The sequence below is a fragment of the Euprymna scolopes genome, chromosome 6, assembly GCF_053919585.1.
Source record: "Euprymna scolopes isolate OS-2025 chromosome 6, ASM5391958v1, whole genome shotgun sequence".
NCBI classification, from domain to species: Eukaryota; Metazoa; Mollusca; class Cephalopoda; order Sepiida; family Sepiolidae; genus Euprymna; species Euprymna scolopes.
The window spans coordinates 101077072-101096659 of NC_136487.1; the positions used below are offsets into that span (position 1 = coordinate 101077072).

At 38.2% G+C, this 19588-nt stretch overlaps 1 protein-coding gene across 1 annotated transcript in view; it reads right to left on the reverse strand.

Moving 5' to 3' along the window:
- Positions 1–19588, reverse strand: part of LOC145277824 (protein deacetylase HDAC6-like) — a 140355-nt gene that overhangs the window by 79001 nt on the left and 41766 nt on the right. Inside the window, exons 7-8 of the mRNA XM_080129727.1 lie at positions 3754–3804; positions 673–756 (exon numbers count right to left, since the gene is read on the reverse strand). Coding sequence (XP_079985853.1) covers positions 673–756; positions 3754–3804 — 135 coding nt within the window. The remainder of the gene's footprint in view (positions 1–672; positions 757–3753; positions 3805–19588) is intronic.

The window sequence follows — 19588 nt, forward strand, 5'->3', positions numbered from 1 at the left end:
GTCAAATAAAGACGACCAATGTTTCCCACACTTTTGATGGCCTTGTTCCATGCCATATTTTTGCAGCAAATAAATCAAACTATTGTATCTGTTAGGAAGAAGCACGAATTTAACTGCCAAAACGGTTTCAATAATATTAAAAATCATTTTATTATTCTTTTTTATGGTCCCATCACTTATTAGATATATACACAACTTGTTTTTACAACAAGTAAACACTACTAACCCAACAGAAGACTAAAAATCAAATCAAAGCCAAATCATGTTTTGAATAGAATTGAGAATATCTTTGAGTCTACTAATTCATTGAAAAACTAAGAGTTTTTTCAGACTTTTTAGCAACATCCCTGACAGAAGTCAAATTTTTATTTTTTCTTGTTTGTTTTTTATTTATTTTTTAACACAAGTAAGATTTATTTACATTGTATTTCTATGTTATTAGATTTTAATTTTACTGATCGCTTAAAAACAATAATATTCAGCATTTTATCAATGGAAAATTAAGTTTAAGATTTTTTTCAAGAATCATTTTGGAATCAAAAATTAGGCTAAGATTTTTCTGATTCTGATACACCGAAATGTTCTAATTTTTCCGATTTCTGATTAATCATCACAACCCTAATGGAAACAAACAGATTATTAATATTCTTATGAAAAATACACTTTTCTTACCTCCACAATGAAGAATATTTTCCCACCAGCTAAGCAGGTTAACAAGTGAATCAGATGACTGAAGCCTTTTGCAGTAACAGCGAACTGTGAAAAAAAAATCAACAATGGAAGATAATAAAATGAAAAAATGGCATTTCAAAATTGCTCCTTTTCTTATAATTCAGGAAAAAATAAAATCGATCAAAATACAAGAGAAAAAAAAAACAAGAAAAAAAAATCACTCCTGCAGGCAAGTATATTTTCAGAATTCTCAATAAAGATGAAACAGTTAATGATCAGTTTTTGAAAGGATGCTATTGATATAAACATTGTATTTCATCTGCCTGATTTAACACAATAATAATTATTTACTTCAGAATATATGCAGCTTTTAGTTATACAATGTAAAATGATTTGTTGAGTTTAATACTTGAGGAAAATTATTATTTCCATACTCTTTCATAAAACACATTAAACAAAATGACTAACACCAATACAAGCCCCTTAAGTAGTCTCAGATGGATCAAATATCAAAATCTTTGCTCGAAAACTATTTGATTGAAAACCATGGTTAATGGCCTGATTTTTCTCAAGACTAGTTGCACCATGTGCTGAACAAGCAGCCAGTGAAAAGCTGCATGAAGCTCTGCACATCACAAAAACCAATTCCTCTTAAACTGCAATGATTTTTTAGTATATTTCAAATGAATCTCATATTATGTGGCCTCAAATTTTCTATAAGAGTCTCAGACATGATTCAAATAGCTATTTTAAGGTTACTTTTTAAGGGATTCCAATCTGGAAGGAGATTTTAAAGAGAGCCGGTTTCAAAGAAACATTTTTAATGAAAATTGTTTTTAGGTTTTTACTTAAATATGAGAGACTAAGAGAAGGCCTTCGAGTAAAGATCAAAGTGTAGTATCTGTTCTTCAGATCTACACTTCAATTTCTTGTTCTCTGTCAGTGGAGGAGAAATACTTCACGATTGAGACAATTTTTATTTTTGTTCCTTTTCTCCACATTAAAAAACGACCCTGGTGTCTAACTCTGTCCCGTGGGGAGGCATTGTAAATAGGAACAAATAACAAGTCCAGAAGCATAAATTCACAAACACATTCACATATTACAGTGTGTAATTAAGTGAGTTGAGAATTGTAGCAAGAAATGGGTGACATATAATATTAATGTTAGCACTGTCTGATTTTTTGGTCTCAACTGTTTATTAACGGAAAATTCTGCCCTTAAAATATAGGATCAAGGTGGATCTAAATAGTCAATTTCAAATAAATGCAGACAATCTTCTGATTGGTTCAAAATATCATTTTTTTTTTTTCAGGTGGATACATGCGCAAAACAAGTTGTGCAGAAACTAGTTTAAGCATTTTCATTTTGGACATCGAAGAGTAAACGTTGTGGCTACAGCTATACTGAGTTGATATATTCACTGTTGTCAAGCTTTTAGTAGAGAGGATGGCTCCAGGATGGATATACATGTGCCAGCAAGACTCAGCTCCATGTCATACTTCCAGAAAATCCAGAAGTGTTCGTCTGAAAACTTCCATAACTTCTGATTTGAACTCTATGAACTATTATGTGTGGGGGTGCAGCTGATAAAACAAATCAAATGTATCAAAACTGTATTCAGGGATTTCGTAAAGGACACCAAGAAGACCGCATGCACAAAGTTCAGATACAATGGCACACTCGACAACATTTAGTGCCAAATCGCCCAAAATATGACATTGATTGACTTCATGGCACATGCAGTCTGAGTTGTCAGTGCCAGAGTTTGTGCTACATTTGGTTCACATGGGTAAGCATTTATGTTTGGACAATAAAGTCAACATGCATTCACTATTGAACACTGCATATGATGAGGCATCAAAATATTGGTGGCTCCATCAATCTCGAGAGATCATGAAATTCCGTGTCCTGATTCAGTTGGGGGGCGGGTGCAGCTTGTGGTGTGGTTGTGCAGGCCAATGTGGGAGCCACAGGGCTTGCCACAGTTGCTGCAGATGTAGCTTTTCTGTCTCTCTGCTTGGGCATGGGTGGAAGCTGGATCTGTCCTCTCCTTTCTACAGCCCACTTCTCCCACCAACATATGATTCTCCTTCTCTCAGATATCTCAGCCACACGCTGGATGATGGTCTGCCAGCCCTCATGGTCTGAGGCAACAATTTCAAGCTTCGAAGAGCTGAAATTGCTGGCCCTCAGGTCATGCTTGCAGACATACTTGCAGCGGAGGACCGGTCGGCCGGTAGACCTAGACAGAGGCAAGTTCCTCAAACAAAAGGTCTTTAGGGATTCGTCCATCATCCATCCAGCTTACGTATGGTCATCAAGATGGCATACATGCTGGCCATCCGCGCCTTAGCTAAGATGTCAATGTTAGTGACACAGCAAAATGTACTCAACATAAACACTAGAAATGATATGTTCTGTTCAGCTTCCTGTGGAAAACTTTACCAATTTTCCATCATTACCTCTGTCAAAGCAGAGGTTATGTTTTCAATCAAGTTTGTTTATGTTTCCATTGCTTGACCAATTTTATCAAACCTAATCAAAATCATCATCGTCAAACTTAGAATGATTTAATTTGGGAATATAAAGATCAATGTCAGAGAAATGGTGAAAATGATATGTTTAGTTATAAGTTTGGTTCTGATCATCCTAGAGATGTACTACTTAACCAATATTATAGCCAATGAAGACCTGCATCTTATATGACCTTAACATATGACAAGTTTGGTCAAGGTTGAAATTTGGATGGGATTTAACTTCCAATTTTTCCAAATTTGATGTATGTATTTGAAGCTCTGTTGATAAAATTTCAGTTAATCAAGTAAATAGTTTTCAACATTTCTATGGCATAATTTTAAGAATGCTTCATACAATATGGAAAAGATTTTGTCTTAGATTATCAGGCATTCTTATGATTCATTTATGTTCATGTTCGTAATAGTTTACTTTTGATTGATTGTTTTTAACCAATTGCCTTCAAAAGCAAATACCACTTGACTAATTCAAAATTTTTAGTAATACAAGTTTACATGAAACATGATTATTCTATCTCGTATGAACAGATCATTACTGGCCTACCGATTTGTTGTCACTGAGACTTGTTGTTAACATAACCAATTGTGGGCCAAACTGGAAAAATAGAAAAAAACATTTAGAATTTAGGAAATTGGAAATTAATAACTTTCATTACATTTTACTTGTTTCGTCCTTTTAAATAGTTATTTTTTGCATAAAAACATTATTATACAAAAGAAACAATTATTAAAATAAAAGAAAACAATTATTAAAACAAAAGAAAATGATGATTATTGCAGTAGATCTAAACAACTTTGATTAAATAAAAATTGTTGCTTATTGATGAATTAAATTCAATTTTCAATTCTCATCTGATATGCCGTTTATCAAAGTGAAATGTTTGAAAAGAATTGACATTATTTGCACCTCAAGTGCTTTGATTTATGTTGTTCATTTATCTTAAGCATTTTTTCTATTCAGAGAACCTCTAATATTTCTGCATTTTTATTGTGATCTCGAGAATATTTGATCAATTAAATTATCAAAGGACACAGGACAATCAAATGAGAATCAAGAATTGACAAATCGGATGCATTTTATGTGTTCTTTACATTTTCATTTAATTGAAGATCATTCTTAGCATACTCACTGTGTACATAATTTTCATTCTTGAGTTAAAAAACATTGAAAAAATCTAAATAAATGAAATGGAACATGTATGTTTGTGTGCATGAATGTTAGTACATGTACATAGGCGACCCTTAACTTTCTTAATTGAGTAACTACAAATATGCAAAAATGATATAGGGAGAGACATCAGAATTCATCATAGTGCAGGACAAGAAAGACATACCATGTATTCTGCCCAATTCTATACAAGACTAAATTTTAAAAATTCAAACTTCAAATGTTCTCTATGGTGCTTTCGGGTTTATAACTTTGAATTTTCCATTTTCCATAGAGTATTGTGTTTCATTAGTGATGGAAGTGACAGTTGGTCTTTTAATTCATTTTGAAAAATGTCTTTCAAATTTAAACACCAGATTAAAAAAAACTGTAAGAAAATTGCAATGTGTTATTATAGTATTGTTTCCCCTGTTGCCTTGCCAGGCCACTAATATATATATATATATATATATATATATATATATATATATATATATATATTGTGTTAGAATATTTTCATCCCCCTGTTTGACCCCTATATGTATATATATATATATATATATATATATATATATATATATATTGTGTTAGAATGTTTTAATCCTAAATTCTATGCAATAATACACAATGTAGAAACTATGCATAAATAGAATTGTAATAGTAAAATGAAACGAATCATCTAATAAGAAACCATAAAAAATGAATTAATTAATGGTTGGTTTTCAAAGAAATATGCAAATTAGTTGACCTTCATGTAGTTGCTTGCATATCCATAACTGAGTATATTAAAAAGTTTGTTTTAATAATTTTTAAATAGAAAAACTAGGCCTTTAAAATGCATGAAAAAAAGTCAACTTTATAGATGTATAGATTAGTCAAAAACTAAAACGAAGAAGACTCTTATGTATTAATCCCCAGGTTATGGTGGAGTTGCAATGATGTATTTTTGTCTGTACTTGACGCGATCCAAGGCTTTATGCAAGTAAAGGCTGGTTTTTACAGATATCATCATGGCAGATCATTACCAAGAAAATTTGCAAACGTGTCATCATTGGTCCTGACAACAGGTCTGAACCATCTGAGTCACTAATCCCTCATCTGTGCATGTTCAGTCGTCCTCATTGCAGACATGGTCAGGAAGTGTAATTCCAGACATCCAGCGGAGCATTTTGATTTTCATAATGGTAGATCTTTGCTCAACCTTCCTCAATGCTAGTAAGCACTCTGAGTTTTACAAAGCTACAGGTGTCACAACAGACCGGTAGATCCATCTGGCTGAAACCACTGTCAATAATTTTCCTCACTCTTTATCTGTGCCTAAATCAAAATGTAGATTCCATGAACAAAGCTTCTTTCTTAGAACTGCACGCCTGTGGAACTCTCTCCCCTTTGTCTGCTTTCCAGCTGACTACAACTTGATTGTCTTCAAGTCCAACATTCTTGATGAACCATCCCTTAAGTAATCCAATTTACCAAATTTCCATTACAAATAATTACTACAATATTATCACATTGACTACTGTACACTCTATAACTGTTATCCTTGAGTGGCCTCCAGGCCTTGATAAGTGGTGACTCCTATGTAAAAAAAAAACAAAAAAAACGTATATTTATTCTAGGCGTATATTTGTCTAAAGTGAGATTATATCTCATACGATCTATAATTTAGCTAATCATATTCAAACACTAGATTAATGGCTAATTCACACTAAAAAAATTATAGCAAAATGATATTCAAACATTTTATATTATTATCAAATCACATTTAAACACTGCCTTTAATGGCCAAATCACATTCAAACATTATATATATTGGGCAGATCACATTCAAACATTGGTTCTTGTAGTCAAATTATAGTCAAACATTAGTTCTTATAGCCAAATAACATCCAAACATTGGTTCATATAGCCAAATCACATTCAAATATGGGTTCTTATGGCCAAATCACGTTCAAACATTGTATATTATGGCCAAATATTCAAGCTTTGATTCTTATGGCCAAATCACATTAAAACATCTGTTATTATAGCTAAATCATATTCAAACATTTAATATCATAGCTAAAACATTTAATACTAGCAGTTCAGCCCGGCTTTGCTTGAGCCCTATGTACTGTTCATAACTTTATGTGCATATGCATATATATATTAAAAAGTTTGACATGTCCAGGTAACCTACATCTAAAATTTCAAGTGTTTAGACTCAAAATTGGCGAGAGAGTTTGGTAGAGTCTGCAAAGGTCAACTCTTTCAACTTTGACCTCTTAGCAGCCAAATTTTCGCCCCAAAACGGATTAAAAAGCTTGCTACATGTCTGAACACCCTTTATGTAAAATTTAAAATGTTTAGACCCAAAATTGGCTCAATAGTTTGTCAGGGATGCAAAGGTCAAATCTTTTGAACTTTGACCCCTTCGCAACCAAATTTTCGGACAAAAACCAATTAAAAAGCTTGCCCTATGTCTGAATACACTTTATATAAAATTTCAAATGTTTAAACCAAAAATTGGCTAACTAATTAGAGACTGCAGAGTTCAATTTTTTTAAAAACTTTGACCCCAATTTTGACATCTTAACATTTATTGTTTAGAGCTCAAATCGAATTAAAAAGTCTGATCCATGTCCAAGTAACCTACATCTAAAATTTCAAGTGTTTAGTCCCAAATTTGGCAGAGGAGTTTGGTAAAGTTATCAAAGGTCAAATCGTTGACAGCCAAATTTCTGGACGAAAACCAATTAAAAAGATTTTCCTGAATCTCAATACCCCTTATGTCACATCTCGAATCTGTAAACTGAAACTTGATAGACTATTTTGGTATGGAAATGTACACACACAGATACATAATTTCACTTTTATAGATATATAGATTGCGGCCAAATTATACTCAAACATTCGTTTTTATGACAAAATCACATTCAAACATTGGTTCTAATGGACAAATCACATTAAAATATTAGTTCTTGTGGCGAAATCAAAATCAAATATTGGTTATTGTAACCAAATTATATTAAAAATATTGGTCTCTGTGACAAAATTACATTTAAACATTGGCTCTTGTAGCCAAATCACATTCAAAGATTGGTTCTTATGGTCAAATAACATTCAAGTATTACTTCGTATGGCAAAATCACATCAAAATATTGGTTCTTATGGCCAAGTAACATTCAAATGTTGGTTCTTATGGCCAAGTAACATTCAAATGTTGGTTCTTATGGCCAAGTAACATTCAAATGTTGGTTCTTATGGCCAAGTAACATTCAAATGTTGGTTCTTGTGGCCAAGTAACATTCAAATGTTGGTTCTTATGGCCAAGTAACATTCAAATGTTGGTTCTTGTGGCCAAGTAACATTCAAATGTTGGTTCTTGTGGCCAAATAGCATTGAAATATCGTTTTTTATGGACAAATCACACTCAATTACTAGTTCTTATAGCACAACCACATTCAAATACAGTTCTTATATATAAATAACATTCAAACATTTTTATGAAAAAATCACATTCAAATATTGGTTCTTATGGCAGAATAATATTCAAAAATTAATTTTCATAGCAAAATCACATTAAAACATTGTTTTTTTATGGCAAAACAACATTCAAACATTGGTTCTTATGGGTGAATCACATTCTAATATTGGTCCTTATAATTTAATCACATTAAAATACTGGTTCCTATGGTTAAATCACATTCAAATATTTATTCTAATGATTAAATCACATTCAAATATAGGTTGTTCTGACAAAATCACATACAAATATTGGTTCTAGAGACAAAAACGCATTCAAATTTTGGTTCTTGTGACAAAATGAAATTGAAATATTAGTTCTTATGGTTAAATCACATTCAAATATTGTTTCTCATGGTTAAATCACATTCAAATATTGTTTCTTATGGTTAAATCACATTCAAATATTGGTTCTTATGGTTAAATCACATTCAAATATTGTTTCTTATGGTTAAATCACATTCAAATATTGTTTCTCATGGTTAAATCACATTCAAATATTGTTTCTTATGGTTAAATCACATTCAAATATTGGTTCTTATGGTTAAATCACATTCAAATATTGTTTCTTATGGTTAAATCACATTCAAATATTGTTTCTCATGGTTAAATCACATTCAAATATTGTTTCTTATGGTTAAATCACATTCAAATATTGTTTCTTATGGTTAAATCACATTCAAATATTGTTTCTTATGGTTAAATCACATTCAAATATTGTTTCTCATGGTTAAATCACATTCAAATATTGTTTCTTATGGTTAAATCACATTCAAATATTGGTTCTTATGGTTAAATCACATTCAAATATTGTTTCTTATGGTTAAATCACATTCAAATATTGTTTCTCATGGTTAAATCACATTCAAATATTGTTTCTTATGGTTAAATCATATTAAAATATTGGTTCTTTTTGCTAAATTACATTTAAATAATAGTTCTTGTGAACAAACAAACTTCAAATATTGGACTTCGTAACAAAATCACATTAAAATATTTATTCTAATGGTTAAATCACATTCAAATATAGGTTGTTTTGACAAAATAACATTCAAATATTTGTTCTTATGGTTAAATCACATTCAAATATTGGTTCTTGTGAAAAAAATCACATTCAAATATTGGTTCTTATGGTTAAATCACATTCAAATATTGGTTCTTATGGTTAAATCGCATTCAAATATTGGTTCTTATGGTTAAATCTCATTCAAATATTGGTTCTTGTGAAAAAAATCACATTCAAATATTTGTTTTTATGGTTAAATCACATTCAAATATTGGTTCTTATGGTTAAATCACATTCACATATTTGTTCTTATGCTTAAATCACATTCACATATTTGTTCTTATGGTTAAATCACATTCAAATATTGGTTCTTGTGAAAAAAATCACATTCAAATATGGGTTCTTATGGTTAAATCACATTCAAACATTGGTTCTTATGGTTGAATCACATTCAAATATTGGTTCTTATGGTTAAATCGCATTCAAATATTGGTTCTTATGGTTAAATCGCATTCAAATATTGGTTCTTGTGAAAAAAATCATATTCAAATATTTGTTTTTATGGTTAAATCACATTCAAGTATTGGTTCTGTTGACTAAGTCACATTCAAATATTGGTTCTTGTAACAAAATCACAATCAAATATTGGTTCTTATGGTAAAATCACAATCAAATATTGGATCTTGTGGTTAAATCTGCAGTGGAATTAGCAATGACCAAAATGGGGGAAATAAAGAGCTTACCTCGGATATGTCTGTTGTTGTGTTGCGGGTCGAGTGGAAGAGAGTTTCAAGATGGCGTCCATGCGTTTTTATTGGCTTTGACCCCATGCAATTCTAGCAGAATCGTGCATGCTCTCGCGCAATTATTCAAATATATAAAGGCAGGATGCTGGGAAGCAGTCAGGTGGTGTTTTGCAGATTGTGCAGGTGGTTCTAGCGGTTGGATTGTTCTTTGTGACAAACCATGAATCTGCGAGAATCAAGTTTTCTTCTGTCTCCTTCTTTCTCTACAGTCATTACAGGCAAGAAATCCCTCTCTTCTAGAGGTGGGTGGTGCAGGGCGAAACTGACTATTTCCTATCTTTGTTCCTGCTTTTTGCCTACTACATTTTGCTACATGCTATTTCGGCTCAACTATGCCGAAGGTGCGGATATGCAGTGATATCATCAAGCCGTTCTCTGGTGAGGGAGATGTTGTAGCGTGGCTGAAAAAAGTGAGACTTGTCGCACAACTTCAGCAGGTGGATGATATAGCAAGTCTTCTACCTTTATATCTGAAAGATGATGCACTGGCCCTCTACATGGAAATGGAGGAGGACGATCAAAAGAAGATAGACCAGATTGAGGCCCAATTAAAAGAGGCATTTACCGATGACCCGTTTTCAGCATACAGAAAAATAACTATGGTCAGATGGGCTGGCGAACATGTGGATGTTTACACCAACAAAATCAGGCAGCTACTTGGATTGGCCGGGTTCACAGGAGATGGCCTAGAGAGACTCAAGAAATGGACTTTTGTCACTGGGTTCCCTGATGTTATCTCAATTGCTATTTAACAGGGATCGAACATAAAAGCCCTGACCATGGGGGAGCTAATATCAAGAGCGAGAATTTTGAGGAAGACTGGGGAACAAAATCAGGACGTGGTTGCGGCCACACACTCACCCAAAAACAACAGGGCCAGGAATATTCCTGTTAGTGTGACCTGTTTTAAATGCAATGTTAAAGGCCATCGCGTGAAGGACTGTTGAAAACACGGAACAGTGTTACCAGTGGAGTGAAAGTGGACACTGAGCTCAGAACTGCTTGGGAAACAAGCAAGGGGAGGATTCATAAGCGCTACTCTCCTTCCCCACCAAAATGCGAACATGACGCTCCCGGTGACAGGCATCCATGTTGACGGTACGCAATGTTTGGTGCTTATTGATACAGGATGCTCTAGGGCGATTTTACATACAGACCAATGCCGGTCTTGGAAAAAAACAAACGTGAATGTTGAAACGATTGGTGGAATATCCCATGCGTGCTGCGGTGTTGGAGCGGCCTCTGTATCCACTGATGAAGGTGTGTCTACCAGAATCGATGGGTCGGTGGTGCATGGTAAACCGCTGGGGTTTGACTTACTTCTGGGGATCGATGCCATAAAAGCTCTGGGAGGTGTCGTTGTCGAGCCTACAGGATCAGTGCGGCTTGGCAGCAGGAAAAATATTAAATGCGCAGCCATTTCTATTAATGAACCGGATTTCACTGCCACCTTTGACCATCAAAACCAAATGCGGACCACATCGTTGAAGTGGTCTGAGGACCACCCCCCTGAAAGGCTACAAAATCGAGTGTCAGAATACCCAGTGCCAGCGGAAATTCGTCTGCACTTGGATAGATAATAGTTGGCTCGTATCGTACCCAGAGGATAAATTGGGTTCCTCCAAAGGCTTAATTCCCCTGATGGCTGTGATACAGCAGAACGAACCTCTCTTACCTTTATGAAGGAGTATCCAACAAAGACGGATACTGCCCCCCTGCCCTGATTGTGAAACACTGCCTATGGAACCACGAGAGGGGATGATGGAACAGACTAGTGGCAATTACGGTGGTAATGAGGAAGATGGCAATGAGAAAGTGCTGCCTCCGATTCTTCAAAGAAGTACCTGACAAAGATGACTGCCCTCCTGCCCTGTTTGTGATCATGGGGAAGTGTAGCAGAATTAGCAATAACCGAAATGGAGGGAAATAAAGAGCTTACCTCAGATACGTCTGTTGTTGTGTTGCGGGCCGAGCAGAAGAGAGTTCCAAGATGGCATCCATGGGTTTTTATTGGCTTTGACCCCATGCAATTCTTGCAGAATCGCGTGTGCACTCACGTGATTATGCAGATATATAATTCACAGCCGCTATAAAGGCAGGACGCTGGGAAGCAGTCAGGTGGTGTTTTGCAGATTGTGCGTAGGTAGTTCTGCCGATTGGATTGTTCTTTCTGATGAACCATGAATCTGCAAGAAGTGAGTTTGTTCTTCTGCCTCCTTCTTTTTCTTTCTCTACGGTCATTACAGCCAAGAAATCCCTCTCTTCTAGAGGTAGGCGGTCCAGAGTGAAACTGACTATTTCCTATCTTTGTTCTTGGTTTTTGCCTACTACATTTTGCTACAAAATCACAGTCAAACATTAGTTCCTATGGTTAAATCACATTAAAATATTGGTCCTTCTGAGAAAATCACATTCAAATGTTGGTTATTATGGTAAAATCACATTGAAATATTGGTTCTTATGGTTAAATCACATTGAAATATTAGTTCCTGCGGTTAAATCACATTAAAAAATTCCTCGTTATGACAGAATCACATTCAAATATTGGTTCTGATGGTTAAATCACATTCAAATATTACTGGTTATGGTTACATCACATTCAAATATTGGTTCTTATGGTTAAACCACATTCAAATATTGGTTCTTATAGTTAAATCACATTCAAATATTAGTTCCTATGGTTAAATTATATTAAAAAATGGCTCGCTATGACAGAATCAAATTCAAATATTGGTTCTTATGGTTGAATCACATTCACATATTGGTTCTTATGGTTGAATCACATTCACATATTGGTTCTTATGGTTGAATCACATTCAAATATTGGGTCTTACGGTTGAATCACATTGACATATTGGTTCTTGTGGTTGAATCACATTCACATATTGGTTCTTATGTTTAAATCACATTCAAATATTTGTCCTCATGGTTAAATCATATTCAAATATTGGTTATTACTTTTGACAAAATTTCCCGATTGTTTGTGACAAAATCACATTCAAATATGGGTTCTTATGGTTAAATCACATTAAAATATTGGTTCTTACGGTTTAATCACATTCAAATATGGGTTCTTGTGACAAAATCACATTAAAATATTGGTTCTTATAGTTAAATCACATTCAAATATTGGTTCTTGTGACAAAATCACATTCAAATATTGGTTTTTATAGTTTAATCTTTGTGAGACTAACCGTAGCCCTCGGCGCAAGAGGGTCCGTGTGTGCCTGGCGTGTGGGGTGGTGGCTGATCCTGTGGTCGGGGCAGCGGAAGAAAGAGTTTCAAGATGGCGCCTGCCTGCTTTTATTAGAGACGGAATCTCGCAGGATCGTGCAAGATCTCGCGGGGATGTAAATTAGCTAGGCCATCTTGAGTAATAAAAATCGGTCCATTGGAGGTGCGAGGCAGTCGGGTTCTGACGTTTGTGGCGATCAGTACAGTGACCGTTGGGTTCCGTTTCTATTCGTGCAGTCAGCTGAGCTTTGTTAGTTGCCTTCGCGCCGTGGCTGTCATTGTTTGTTGGTTTGCTGTGTGTTGCCGTGGTTCTTCAGTGAAACGCTTCGTCGCCCACGACGAGTCTCACCGTCTCCTACACAAGATACTCTTACAAGCTATTTCGGCCTCCCCACTCCGAACTTGGTTTTCTTTTCTTCAATGGCGGATAGGTTCGATCTAAAGTTGATACCGGAATTCGACGGATCCGACCCGGTACTCAGCTGGGTTGAGAAGGTCGAGTTACATTGTCAGTTGTCCGGCGTGAAAAATGTCGAGCGCGTGATTCCTCTGCGGCTGACCAGCGGGGCCTTCGCTGTATATCAGCAACTCAGCACTGAGGAAAAGTGAGACTACTCGAGTATCAAGGCGGCGTTGTACAGGGCGTTCGCCACTGACCCCGCCACTGCATGGGAGCAGTTTGAGACGAGGTCTATACGCTTGGGCGAAACTATGGACGTGTATCTCGCCGAACTTAAGAAGCTGACGGTGTTGTTCGGCGGTCTTCCCGAGAGGGCCCTAGCCTACAAATTCCTGTCAGGACTCCCCGCTGGAGCAAAGCAGCTCCTGCGAGCAACCTCTACCATGTCCTCACTACCGCTGAGTGACCTAGTGGACAGAGCCAGGACAATAATGAAGGATGACTCGACGGTGCAGGAACCGGTAGTCGCCGTCGCACAGGCCCCACCAAGTGGCGAAGGACCGTCTCAGGGACCCAGCCCGCAAGGTGATGTCATCTGCTACAGATGCAACGGGCGGGGCCACATGGCAAGAAATTGTAGAAGGCGGTCGACGGCTGTTCGCTGCTACCGCTGTAACCAGACTGGGCACATGGCCCGAGACTGTGCGGGAAACGGGGACGGGGACAAGGTGCCAGTGCCGACCTCTTCCCCGAACAGAAAATAAACAAGGCGCTCCCTGTCATTCAGGTCCGAGTTAATGACACGTTATGTTCAGCCCTCCTTGATTCCGGTTGCTCCCGCACCATAGTGTGTGCGGACTTCTGTCGGGCGTGGAAAAAGAAGAACGTCAGGATAACTACCATCACTGGAAAAATACGAATGTGTTGCGGCGTGGGTGTGGTACACATTCGCACAAGAACTGGGAACTCGGCCAACGTCGAAGCGCTGGTGACACGCGAAAAGCTGCTGAGTTTCGACCTGTTGCTAGGCTACGATGCCATCAAAGCCCTGGGCGGCGTGCGCATAACGCGCGCTGGCGTTGTAGAGTTTCAGGATGGGCCCCCGGTGTGCGCAGCACTAAGAGTCGACCAGCCGGACTTCAGTGCGGAATTCGACGACCAAAAGAAGGCGTGGACCGCCACTTGGAGGTGGTCAGAAGACAAGGAACCGGCCAAACTACAAAACAAAGTGGCAGAGTACTGTATGCCCGACCAGATAACGCCTGCATACGAAAGCGAGCTCCGTGAATGGATTAAGAACGGTTGGCTGATTCCATACCCCTACGACAAACTTGGACCCCCCAAGGGCCTGATACCGCTGATGGCAGTTGCCCAACCTAACAAGTCAAAGGTGAGGCCGGTAATGGACTACCGTGAGTTGAATGCGCACGTTGATGCGTTCACAGCGGACGCCGACGTCTGTGCCAGCAAGCTGCGAGAGTGGCGCCGGCAGGGGTCCAATGTGTCCCTACTGGACTTGAGAAAAGCATACTTGCAGGTCCGGATCAGCGAGGCGATGTGACCTTTCCAGACAGTGATGTTTTCCGGGAAGAGATACTGTCTTACGCGACTCGGATTTGGGCTAAACGTAGCACCCCAGATAATGAAGGCTATCGTCAATGCCGTGTTGTCACAAGAAGAATGGATCAGAAAGGGAACATCGGCGTATATTGACGATATATACGTGAACGAAGATATCGTGTCCTCTTCGCGCGTAAGATCCAAACTTGCCGAGTTTGGTCTAAACTACAAGGACTCTGAGCGGCTTGAGGATGGTGCCCGCGTATTGGGCTTGAGCGTTCAAGAGGAGCGAGGGATCCTGAAGTGGAGGCGTGGAACCGCAGTTTCCGACGTACCCGACGTTTACACAAGACGTGCCGTGTTCTCCCTGTGCGGGAAACTTGTGGGGCACCTTCCAGTATGCGGATGGGTTCGTGCAGCGACAGGCGTCATAAAAAGGAGGGCAAATGCGGTCAGCAAAGGCTGGGACGATGAGATAACCGACGAACTATTGGTTCGAATGTTAAAGGAGACCGTCGCTAGTGTGAAAAAGAATGACCCCGCCACAGGGGACTGGTGCGTGCAGGGAGACGAACTGAGCGTGTGGGTGGACGCAAGTTCTCTAGCGATCGGTGTAGTTTTGGAGAAAGATGGGGCCGTAGTTGAGGATGCATGCTGGCTGCGACCGGCGAATGATGCTGCCCATATCAACCTGGCAGAACTCGACGCTGTAATAAAGGGCATTAACCTGGCACTTCAATGGGAAGTGAAGAAACTGCGTGTGCACACTGACTCACTTTGCGTGCACCACTGGGTGTCGGACACACTCACGAGCAAGGCCAGGGCACGCACCAAGGCAGCCAGCGAAATGCTGATAAGACGGAGGCTCGAGACTGTGAAAAAACTGGTGACGGAGTACAACCTGTCCGTAGACGTAGTGCTCGTCACCTCGGACTACAACCTCGCCGACAAGCTCACTCGGGTACCACGGAGATGGTATGAGGCTATGAAGAAAGAAGCTAAGCCATTGCCTCTGTGTGCTGCCTCCGTCGAGGAGGACGAAGTCAGGAAGATACATCACGACAGTGGGCACCCCGGAGTGCAACGGACCTACTACTTTGTGAAGTTGGCTAGACCATCAATACCAAAAAGCGCAGTAAGAGCAGTGGTCAGGGAGTGCCAAACGTGCCAGTCCATCGACCCCGCCCCAGCCAGATGGCGGAAAGGACAGCTGGGAGTGGACGCGACTTGGAGTCGGTTGGGTATGGATATAACCCACTACGGCAGCCAACACTTCCTCACGCTGATAGACTGCGGGCCAACGAGGTTCGCGATTTGGCGCCAATTGGCAAGGCAGGATTCCACCAGTGTCATCCACGAATTGGAATCCATATTCTACGAAAGGGGGCCGCCTGAGGAGATCCTCACGGATAACGACACGGCGTTCTGCAGCAGGGAATTTAGGCATTTTATGGACAACTGGGGGATCCGCCTTCGACACCGATGCGCGTATGTGCCGAGCGGCAACGGCATAGCGGAGCGATGCCACCGAACCGTGAAGAGGATCGCGGCCAGGAAGAAGTGTACGCCTAAGGACACCGTGACTGGCGGCAGTGCGCCCGCTGATGCGATTCATCACTACCACGTGCGCGTCAAGGACGTTGAAGTGTGTCTACCCGACCAACGAGAACCCCAGGGGACGTACCAAGTGGGAGACACCGTCTGGGTGAAGCCACCCGGCAGCCGGTGCACCAGCAGCTTTTGGAGGGGGCGGGTCACTGGCGTCATCAGTGAACAGGCCATACTAGTCGATGATACTCCGCGCCACATAAGGGATGTCCGGCCCGCTCTAAGCGCTGACCAATCGGCAAGCAGTGGAAGTAGCGAGTCATCCGACGATGAGCGATGGATCCAACCCGTGCCCCACGAACCTGGTGACTCAACTGCGAGCAGTGGAAGGAGCGAGTCATCCGACGATGAGCGATGGATCCAACCTGTGCCCCATGGACCTGATGACTCAACTGCGAGCTCTAATGCTGATGCTGATGCTTTCGATGCCACTTCTGAGAGCTCCGATGAGGAAGTCCCGGCAATACCCCTCCGCAGGAGTGCTCGAATCAAACGGCTACGTCCGCCGTGTCACGTATGTGATCTGGAGACCAGGGGGGAGTGTGAGACTAACCGTAGCCCTCGGCGCAAGAGGGTCCGTGTGTGCCTAGCGTGTGGGGTGGTGGCTGATCCTGTGGTCGGGGCAGCGGAAGAAAGAGTTTCAAGATGGCGCCTGCCTGCTTTTATTAGAGACGGAATCTCGCAGGATCGTGCGAGATCTCGCGGGGATGCAAATTAGCTAGGCCATCTTGAGTAATAAAAATCGGTCCATTGGAGGTGCGAGGCAGTCGGGTTCTGACGTTTGTGGCGATCAGTACAGTGACCGTTGGGTTCCGTTTCTATTCGTGCAGTCAGCTGAGCTTTGTTAGTTGCCTTCGCGCCGTGGCTGTCATTGTTTGTTGGTTTGCTGTGTGTTGCCGTGGTTCTTCAGTGAAACGCTTCGTCGCCCACGACGAGTCTCACCGTCTCCTACACAAGATACTCTTACAATCTTATTCAAATATTGGTTCTTATGGTTATATTACATTCAAATCTTGTGACAAAAATTACATTCAAACATTGGCTCTTGTAGCCAAATCACATTAGTCTGTTTGTCCAAATAAAATTAAAGTATCAGTCTCTATGGCCAAATCACACCAAAATAAGTGTTCTTATAACCAAATAACATTCAAATCTGGACAACTAAAACTCAAACATTGGTTCTTCTAGCACATTCACATTCAAACATTGGTTCTTATAGCTTAATCACATTAAAATATTAGTTCTTGTCGACAAATCACATTCAAACATTGGTTTTTATTAATAATCACATTTAAGCATTAGTCCTATGGCTTCATCATACTCAAACATTGGCTCTTATTGCCAAATAACATGCAAACATTGGTTCTTATGGCAAAATCAAATTCAAAAATTATTTTTTTTTATAATCAAAGCACATTTAAACATTGATTTTTTATAGCGAAATCACATACAAGTATTAGATCTTCTGGTTAAATCACTTTCAAAAATTGGTTCTTGTGGCAAAATAACATACAAACATTGGCTGTTAAAGCCAAATCACATTGAAAGATTCTTATGGTCAAATCACATTTAAATATTGGTTCATATGGCCAAATAACATTAAAAAATTGTTTTTTATAGCAAAATTACATTCAAATATTAGTTCTTATGGGTAAATCACATTCAAACATTGGTTCTTATAGCCAAATCAAATTAAAATATTGCCTTATATGACAAAATTACATTCTAATATTGGTTTTCATGTACAAATAAGCTTCAAACATTGGTTCTTGTGGCCAAATTGCATTAAAATATTGGTTTTCATGGATACATCACATTCAAATATTTGTTTTATGGCCACATCATAATCAAATATTGTTTCTTATGCTTAATCGCATTTAAAAATGGGTGCTTATGGCCAAATACCATTCAAATACTTCTGGCTAAATTGCATTCAAACATCGTTATCATAGCTAAATCACTTTGAAACATTGATTCTTATAACTAAATCACATTCAAAAATGTGTTTTTATGACTAAATCACATTCAAATATTGGCTCTTGTAGCCAAATCACATTTAAACATTGGTTCTTGTAGTCGAATCACATTCAAATATGGTTCTTATGGCCAATTCACTTCCAAACATTGTATACTATTGTTAAATAATATTAAAACATTAATTTTTGTTCCCAAATCACATTAAAACATCTGTTATTATGGCTCAATTACATTCAAACATTTAATTTTATAGCTCAATTATAGTAAAACATTTTATATTGTGGCCAAATTATATTCGAACATTAGTTTTTATGGCTAAATCACATTGAAACATTGGGTTTTATGATTAAATCGTATTCAAACATTAGCTCGTATGGCTAAATCATATTCACTAATTGGTTTTTATGGCCAAATTACATTCTAACATTGGTTCTGATAACCAAATCACATTCTAATATAAGTTCTGATGGCTAAATCATGTTCAAACATTATTTTTATGATCAAACCACATTCCAAGATTGGTTTTTATAGCTAAATCACATTCAGACATCGATTCTTATGGCCACATCACATTCAAATATTCACGTTCTCATATATAAATCACATTCAATTATTAGTTTTATTGCCAAATCGCATTCAAACATCAGTTATTATTGCAAAATCATATTTCAATTTTGGTTTTATGGCTAAATCATATTCAACCATTGGTTCTTATGGCCAAATTACATTAAAATATTGGTTTTCATGGATACATCACATTCAAATATTGGTTTTATTGCCAAATCACATTAAAACAGTGGTTCTTATGGCACAAATCACATTCAAATATTTGTTCTTATTGCTAAATCACATTCAAATAGTTTTTATGGCCAAATCACATTCAAAGTTGGTTCTTGTAGCACAATCATATTAAAACATTGGTTCTTTTGGCCAAATAACTTAAAGATATAGATTCTTATGGATAAATCACATTCCAATATAGGTTTTCATGGCCAAATCACATTCAAACATCGGCTCTTATGACCAAACATTAAAACATTGGTTTTTATAGAAAAATTACATTTAAATATTCGTTTTATAGCCAAATAACATTTAGACATTGCTTCCTATGCATAATCACATTCAAGCATTGATACT